Genomic DNA, 8,622 nt, shown 5'->3' on the forward strand with positions numbered 1-8,622 from the left:
CCTGTTCCTCACTGGGCCAAGGTAGGCCAAGCCTGTTCCTCACTGGGCCAAGGTAGGCCAAGCCTGTTCCTCACTGGGCCAAGGTAGGCCAAGCCTGTTCCTCACTGGGCCAAGGTAGACCAAGCCTGTTCCTCACTGGGCCAAGGTACGCCAAGCCTGTTCCTCTCTGGGCCAAGGTAGGCCAAGCCTGTTCCTCACTGGGCCAAGGTAGGCCAAGCCTGTTCCTCACTGGGCCAAGGTCGGCCAAGCCTGTTCCTCACTGGGCCAAGGTAGGCCAAGCCTGTTCCTCACTGGGCCAAGGTAGGCCAAGCCTGTTCCTCACTGGGCCAAGGTAGGCCAAGCCTGTTCCTCCCTGGGCCAAGGTAGGCCAAGCCTGTTCCTCACTGGGCCAAGGTAGGCCAAGCCTGTTCCTCACTGGGCCAAGGTAGGCCAAGCCTGTTCCTCACTGGGCCAAGGTAGGCCAAGCCTGTTCCTCCCTGGGCCAAGGTATGCCAAGCCTGTTCCTCACTGGGCCAAGGTAGGGCCAAGCCTGTTCCCCGCTGGGCCAAGGTAGGCCAAGCCTGTTCCTCACTGGGCCAAGGTAGGCCAAGCCTGTTCCTCACTGGGCCAAGGTAGGCCAAGCCTGTTCCTCACTGGGCCAAGGTAGGCCAAGCCTGTTCCTCACTGGGCCAAGGTAGGCCAAGCCTGTTCCTCGCTGGGCCAAGGTAGGCCAAGCCTGTTCCTCGCTGGGCCAAGGTAGGCCAAACCTGTTCCTCACTGGGCCAAGGTAGGGCCAAGCCTGTTCCTCACTGGGCCAAGGTAGGCCAAGCCTGTTCCTCACTGGGCCAAGGTAGGCCAAGCCTGTTCCTCCCTGGGCCAAGGTATGCCAAGCCTGTTCCTCACTGGGCCAAGGTAGGGCCAAGCCTGTTCCTCGCTGGGCCAAGGTAGGCCAAGCCTGTTCCTCACTGGGCCAAGGTAGGCCAAGCCTGTTCCTCACTGGGCCAAGGTAGGCCAAGCCTGTTCCTCACTGGGCCAAGGTAGGCCAAGCCTGTTCCTCCCTGGGCCAAGGTAGGCCAAACCTGTTCCTCACTGGGCCAAGGTAGGCCAAGCCTGTTCCTCACTGGGCCAAGGTAGGCCAAGCCTGTTCCTCGCTGGGCCAAGGTAGGCCAAGCCTGTTCCTCACTGGGCCAAGGTAGGCCAAGCCTGTTCCTCACTGGGCCAAGGTAGGCCAAGCCTGTTCCTCACTGGGCCAAGGTAGGCCAAGCCTGTTCCTCACTGGGCCAAGGTAGGGCCAAGCCTGTTCCTCACTGGGCCAAGGTAGGCCAAGCCTGTTCCTCACTGGGCCAAGGTAGGGCCAAGCCTGTTCCTCACTGGGCCAAGGTAGGCCAAGCCTGTTCCTCACTGGGCCAAGGTAGGCCAAACCTGTTCCTCACTGGGCCAAGGTAGGCCAAGCCTGTTCCTCACTGGGCCAAGGTAGGCCAAGCCTGTTCCTCACTGGGCCAATGTAGACCAAGCCTGTTCCTCACTTGGCCAAGGTAGGCCAAACCTGTTCCTGTCTGGGCCAAGGTAGGCCAAGCCTGTTCCTCACTGGGCCAAGGTAGGCCAAGCCTGTTCCTCACTGGGCCAAGGTAGGCCAAGCCTGTTCCTCACTGGGCCAAGGTGGGCCAAGCCTGTTCCTCACTGGGCCAAGGTAGGGCCAAGCCTGTTCCTCACTGGGCCAAGGTAGGCCAAGCCTGTTCCTCACTGGGCCAAGGTAGGCCAAGCCTGTTCCTCACTGGGCCAAGGTAGGCCAAGCCTGTTCCTCACTGGGCCAAGGTAGGCCAAGCCTGTTCCTCACTGGGCCAAGGTAGGGCCAAGCCTGTTCCTCACTTGGCCAAGGTAGGCCAAACCTGTTCCTCTCTGGGCCAAGGTAGGCCAAACCTGTTCCTCACTGGGCCAAGGTAGGCCAAGCCTGTTCCTCTCTGGGCCAAGGTAGGCCAAGCCTGTTCCTCACTGGGCCAAGGTAGGGCCAAGCCTGTTCCTCACTGGGCCAAGGTAGGCCAAGCCTGTTCCTCTCTGGGCCAAGGTAGGCCAAGCCTGTTCCTCACTGGGCCAAGGTAGGCCAAGCCTGTTCCTCACTTGGCCAAGGTAGGCCAAACCTGTTCCTGTCTGGGCCAAGGTAGGCCAAGCCTGTTCCTCACTGGTCCAAGGTAGGCCAAGCCTGTTCCTGTCTGGGCCAAGGTAGGCCAAGCCTGTTCCTCACTTGGCCAAGGTAGGCCAAACCTGTTCCTGTCTGGGCCAAGGTAGGCCAAGCCTGTTCCTCACTGGGCCAAGGTAGGCCAAGCCTGTTCCTCACTGGGCCAAGGTAGGCCAAGCCTGTTCCTCACTGGGCCAAGGTAGGCCAAGCCTGTTCCTCACTGGGCCAAGGTAGGCCAAGCCTGTTCCTCACTGGGCCAAGGTAGGCCAAGCCTGTTCCTCACTGGGCCAAGGTAGGCCAAGCCTGTTCCTCACTTGGCCAAGGTAGGCCAAACCTGTTCCTCACTTGGCCAAGGTAGGCCAAGCCTGTTCCTCACTGGGCCAAGGTAGGCCAAGCCTGTTCCTCACTGGGCCAAGGTAGGCCAAGCCTGTTCCTCACTGGGCCAAGGTAGGCCAAGCCTGTTCCTCACTGGGCCAAGGTAGGCCAAGCCTGTTCCTCACTGGGCCAAGGTAGGCCAAGCCTGTTCCTCTCTGGGCCAAGGTAGGGCCAAGCCTGTTCCTCGCTGGGCCAAGGTAGGCCAAGCCTGTTCCTCTCTGGGCCAAGGTAGGGCCAAGCCTGTTCCTCGCTGGGCCAAGGTAGGACAAGCCTGTTCCTCTCTGGGCCAAGGTAGGCCAAGCCTGTTCCTCTCTGGGCCAAGGTAGGGCCAAGCCTGTTCCTCACTGGGCCAAGGTAGGGCCAAGCCTGTTCCTCACTGGGCCAAAGTCTGGAGCTCTGTGACACTGTGTGTGTGTCTGTGTGTGTGTGTGTTTACTCTACCTCTATATAGGTGATAATATGATGCCTCCCTCAGAGAGTGTTCCCTAAATGTGTGTGTGTGTGTGTGTGTGTGTGTGTGTGTGTGTGTGTGTGTGTGTGTGTGTGTGTGTGTGTGTGTGTGTGTGTGTGTGTGTGTGTGTGTGTGTGTGTGTGTGTGTGTGTGTGTGTGTGTGTGTGTGTTCCCAGGTACTCATCATTGACTACATGTCTAAGATCCTGTGTGTGTGTGTGTGTGTTCCCAGGTACTCATCATTGACTACATGTCTAAGATCCTGTGTGTGTGTGTGTGTGTTCCCAGGTACTCATCATTGACTACATGTCTAAGATCCTGTGTGTGTGTGTGTGTGTGTGTGTGTGTGTGTGTGTGTTCCCAGGTACTCATCATTGACTACATGTCTAAGATCCTGTGTGTGTGTGTGTGTGTGTGTGTGTGTGTTCCCAGGTACTCATCATTGACTACATGTCTAAGATCCTGTGTGTGTGTGTGTGTGTGTGTGTGTGTGTTCCCAGGTACTCATCATTGACTACATGTCTAAGATCCTGTGTGTGTGTGTGTGTGTGTGTGTGTGTGTTCCCAGGTACTCATCATTGACTACATGTCTAAGATCCTGTTTGTGTGTGTGTGTGTTCCCAGGTACTCATCATTGACTACATGTCTAAGATCCTGTGTGTGTGTGTGTGTGTTCCCAGGTACTCATCATTGACTACATGTCTAAGATCCTGTTTGTGTGTGTGTGTGTTCCCAGGTACTCATCATTGACTACATGTCTAAGATCCTGTGTGTGTGTGTGTGTGTTCCCAGGTACTCATCATTGACTACATGTCTAAGATCCTGTTTGTGTGTGTGTGTGTTCCCAGGTACTCATCATTGACTACATGTCTAAGATCCTGTTTGTGTACGAGGTGGGGGAGAACTGCACGACACCAGAGAGTGAGAGAACACCTCTCTACAGTGAGGAACCAATGTCGGGCAACTCCGCCCTGGCACGGAACCATTACCACGACGACCTCTACCATGACGGCTGTTACCAAGACGACTGCCATCGCCTCGGTCCGTACCAGTACGGCAATGGGCACCTCCAAAACCACCACAGCGCCCATCAAAATCACCTCGACAACAGTCGCTACGCTAACGGCGGTCACCGCGACGATCATTGTAGTAACCGTAGTAACCAGAACCATCACAGCAACCCGAGCCAGACCTCCAAGGGGGAAGGGGGTGAGGAGAAGAGGGAGCCCCTGAGACAGTACCACCACATCGGGAGAGAGGAGTTGGACTATCAGGCACCCCCTCCAGGGAACCTCCAGAATGGTGGGATGAATGAGCCGCTGCCTTACCCCAAGGAGAAGCACCTCAACCCAGCCTCGGCCCCAGCCTGCTCCTGCCCCTGCCCACACCACAAACAGGTGACTAATGCCCACTGCATCACACAGTCAGGATTTATTAAGCTGTGCCTCCTCTCTCTCTCTTTCCCCCTCTCTCTCTCTCTCTGTCTCTCTCTCTCCTCCCCATCTCTCTCTTCTAGGTGGTGTATAAGATCCAATACATTTCAAACTGTTTCTTATCTCTCCTTCCCCATCCCTCTCTCCTTCTCCCTCTCCCTCTCCTTCCTCTCCCTCTCCCTCTCTTCCTCCCTCTCTCCTTCTCCCTCTCTCCCTCCCCCTCTCCTTCCCTCTCCCTCTCCCTCTCTCTCCCTCCCTCTCTCCTTCCTCTCCCTCCCCCTCTCCTTCATCTCTCTCTCTCTTTCCTCTCCTGAACCCTCTCTCATTCCCCTCCCTCCCTCTCCTCCCTCCCTCTCCTCTAGGTGGTGTATAACATTCAGTACATCGCCAACTGTTTCTCCTCCCTCCCTCTCATCCCTCCCTCTCCTCCCTCCCCCTCCTCCCTCCCTCTCCTCCCTCCCTCTCCTCCCTCCCTCTCCTCCCTCCCTCTCTTCTAGGTGGTGTATAACATTCAGTACATCGCCAACTGTTTCTCCTCTCTCCTCCATCCCCTCCTCCCTCCCTCTCCTCCCTCCTCCCTCCCTCCCTCTCGTCCCTCCCTCTCCTCTAGGTGGTGTATAACATTCAGTACATCGCCAACTGTTTCTCCTCTCTCCCTCCCTCCCTCCCTCCCTCCCTCTCCTCCCTCCCTCTCCTCTAGGTGGTGTATAACATTCAGTACATCGCCAATTGTTTCTCCTCTCTCCTCCCTCCCTCTCCTCCCTCCCTCTCCTCCCTCCCTCTCCTCCCTCCCTCTCCTCTAGGTCGTGTATAACATTCAGTACATCGCCAATTGTTTCTCCTCTCTCCTCCCTCCCTCTCCTCCCTCTCGTCCCTCCCTCTCCTCCCTCCCTCTCTTCTAGGTGGTGTATAACATTCAGTACATCGCCAACTGTTTCTCCTCTCTCCTCCATCCCCTCCTCCCTCCCTCTCCTCCCTCCCTCTCCTCCCTCCCCCTCCTCCTCCCCTCTCTTCTAGGTGGTGTATTACATTCAGTACATCGCCAACTGTTTCTCCTCTCTCCTCCCTCCCTCTCCTCCCTCTCCTCCCTCCCTCTCCTCCCTCCCTCTCTTCTCAGTGGTGTATAACATTCAGTACATTGCCAACTGTTTCTCCTCTCTCCCTCCCTCCCCTCCTCCCTCCCTCTCCTCCCTCCCTCTCTTCTAGGTGGCGTATAACATTCAGTACATCGCCAACTGTTTCTCCCTCTCTCCTCCTCCCTCTCCTCCCTCCCTCTCCTCCCTCCCTCTCTTCTAGGTGGCGTATAACATTCAGTACATCGCCAACTGTTTCTCCTCTCTCCTCCCTCCCTCTCCTCCCTCCCTCTCTTCCCTCCCCCTCCTCCCTCCCTCTCTTCTAGGTGGTGTATTACATTCAGTACATCGCCAACTGTTTCTCCTCTCCTCCCTCCCCCTCCTCCCTCTCCTCCCTCCCTCTCCTCCCTCCCTCTCTTCTCGGTGGTGTATAACATTCAGTACATTGCCAACTGTTTCTCCTCTCTCATCCCTCCCTCTCCTCCCTCCCTCTCTTCTAGGTGGTGTATAACATTCAGTACATCGCCAACTGTTTCTCCTCTCTCCTCCATCCCTCTCCTCCTCCTCTCCTCCTCCCTCTCCTCCCTCCCTCTCCTCTAGGTGGTGTATAACATTCAGTACATCGTCAACTGTTTCTCCTCTCTCCTCCCTCCCTCCTCCTCCCTCCCTCTCTTCTAGGTGGTGTATAACATTCAGTACATCGCCAACTGTTTCCGGGAGCAACGTGCTACGTGTGCTAAAGGGGCGGAGTGGAAGAAGGTTGCCAAGGTGATGGACCGGTTCTTCATGTGGATCTTCTTCATCATGGTCTTCCTCATGAGTATCCTCATCATCGGCAAGGCAACTTGACAGAGGGAGGGAGGAGAGGGATGGATGGATGGATAGAGGGAAGAGGGAGAGAGAGGAAGGAAGGCAGGAGAGGGAGAGAGAGGAAGGAAGGCAGGAGAGGGAGGGACTAGAGGAAGAGACGGAGGAAGAGAGGGGGACGGAGGCGAGGAAGAGGGAGGAGAGGAGGGAGAGAGGAAGGGACAAGAGGAAGAGAGGGGAGGGAGGGAGGGAGGGAGGGAGGGATGGATGGATAGAGGGAAGAGGGAGAGAGAGGAAGGAGGGAGGGAGGAGAGAAGAGAGGGAGGAAGAGAAGGAGGGAGGGAGGGAGGGAGAGGGATGGATGGATGGATAGAGGGAAGAGGGAGAGAGAGGAAGGAAGGCAGGAGAGGGAGGGACTAGAGGAAGAGAGGGGGACGGAGGCGAGGAAGAGGGAGGAGAGGAAGAGATGGAGGGACAGAGGAGAGGGGGAAAGAGGCAGGGAAAGAGGTAGAAGAAGGACAGAGAGAGGGAGGGAGGAGAGGGAGGAGACGGGGAGAGAGGCAGGGAAAGAGGTAGAAGAAGGACAGAGAGAGAGGGAGGGAGGAGAGGGAGGAGACGGGGAGAGAGGCAGGGAAGAGGTAGAAGAAGGACAGAGAGAGGGAGGGAGGAGAGGGAGGAGACGGGGAGAGAGGCAGGGAAAGAGGTAGAAGAAGGACAGAGAGAGACGGAGGGAGGAGAGGGAGGAGACGGGGAGAGAGGCAGGGAAAGAGGTAGAAGAAGGACAGAGAGAGAGGGAGGGAGGAGAGGGAGGAGACGGGGAGAGAGGCAGGGAAAGAGGTAGAAGAAGGACAGAGAGAGAGGGAGGGAGGAGAGGGAGGAGACGGGGAGAGAGGCAGGGAAAGAGGAGAGGGGGAGAGAGGCAGGGAAAGAGGTAGAAGAAGGACAGAGAGAGGGAGGGAGGAGAGGGAGGAGAGGGGGAGAGAGGCAGGGAAGAGGAGAGGAGGAGAGAGGCAGGGAAAGAGGTAGAAGAAGGACAGAGAGAGAGGGAGGGAGGAGAGGGAGGAGACGGGGAGAGAGGCAGGGAAAGAGGAGACGGGGAGAGAGGCAGGGAAAGAGGTAGAAGAAGGACAGAGAGAGAGGGAGGAGAGGGAGGGAGAGAGGGGGAGAGAGGCAGGGAAAGAGGAGAGGGGGAGAGAGGCAGGGAAAGAGGAGAGGAGGAGAGAGGCAGGGAAAGAGGTAGAAGAAGGACAGAGAGAGAGGGAGGGAGGAGAGGGAGGAGACGGGGGAGAGAGGCAGGGAAAGAGGAGAGGGGGAAAGAGGCAGGGAAAGAGGTAGAAGAAGGACAGAGAGAGAGGGAGGGAGGAGAGGGAGGAGACGGGGAGAGAGGCAGGGAAAGAGGTAGAAGAAGGACAGAGAGAGGGAGGGAGGAGAGGGAGGAGACGGGGAGAGAGGCAGGGAAAGAGGTAGAAGAAGGACAGAGAGAGAGGGAGGGAGGAGAGGGAGGAGACGGGGAGAGAGGCAGGGAAAGAGGTAGTCTGGCAGATGGAGGATAGAAGGACTAGGGAGGGAGAGGGGGAGGAGCCTCGATTCGTCGGGACATGGACTTTACAAGGTGTTGAAAGCCTTCCACAGGGATGCTGGTCCATGTTGACTCTACAAGGTGTTGAAAGCCTTCCACAGGGATGCTGGTCCATGTTGACTCTACAAGGTGTTGAAAGCCTTCCACAGGGATGCTGGTCCATGTTGACTCTACAAGGTGTTGAAAGCCTTCCACAGGGATGCTGGTCCATGTTGACTCCAACGCTTCCCACAGATGTGTCAAGTTGGCTGGATGTCCTTTGGGTGGTGGACCATTCTTGATATACTGTTGAGCTTTAAAAACCCAGCAGTGTTGCAGTTCTTGACACGAACCGGTGTCCCTGGCACCTACTACCACGCCCCGTTCAAAGGCACTTAAATCTATTGTCCTGCCCGTTCACCCTCTGAACGGCACACATACACAACCCATGTCTCAAGGCTTTAAAATCCTTCTTTAACCCGTCTCCTCCCCCTTCATCTACACTGATCGATAGGCCGTCATTGTAAATGAGAATTTGTTCTTAATAAAACTGACTTGCCTTGTTAAAGAAAATCAATAAAAAAGTATTGGATTTAACATGTGGCGTCCGTAAGGGGTCAGAGCTTTCACCTGAATTCACCTGGTCAGTCTGAGTCATGGTGTTCCTAATGTTCTGTCCACTCAGCGTGAACGACCAAGTAAATGGATCACAGAGCTATAGGAGAATGAGCAGATATACAAATATACCGTGGGTACAAGGTTATTTAGAG

At 56.5% G+C, this 8,622-nt stretch overlaps 1 protein-coding gene across 1 annotated transcript in view; it reads left to right on the plus strand.

The window, feature by feature from the left end:
* The window catches only part of chrna9a (cholinergic receptor, nicotinic, alpha 9a), a 34,454-nt gene extending 28,118 nt beyond the window's left edge, over nt 1–6,336 (plus strand). The window contains exons 8-9 of the mRNA XM_064925903.1: nt 3,830–4,378; nt 6,166–6,336. Coding sequence (XP_064781975.1) covers nt 3,830–4,378; nt 6,166–6,336 — 720 coding nt within the window. The remainder of the gene's footprint in view (nt 1–3,829; nt 4,379–6,165) is intronic.
* The last annotated feature ends 2,286 nt before the right edge of the window (nt 6,337–8,622 follow it).

Source organism: Oncorhynchus masou, chromosome 20 (genome assembly GCF_036934945.1).
Source record: "Oncorhynchus masou masou isolate Uvic2021 chromosome 20, UVic_Omas_1.1, whole genome shotgun sequence".
NCBI classification, from domain to species: domain Eukaryota; kingdom Metazoa; phylum Chordata; class Actinopteri; order Salmoniformes; family Salmonidae; genus Oncorhynchus; species Oncorhynchus masou.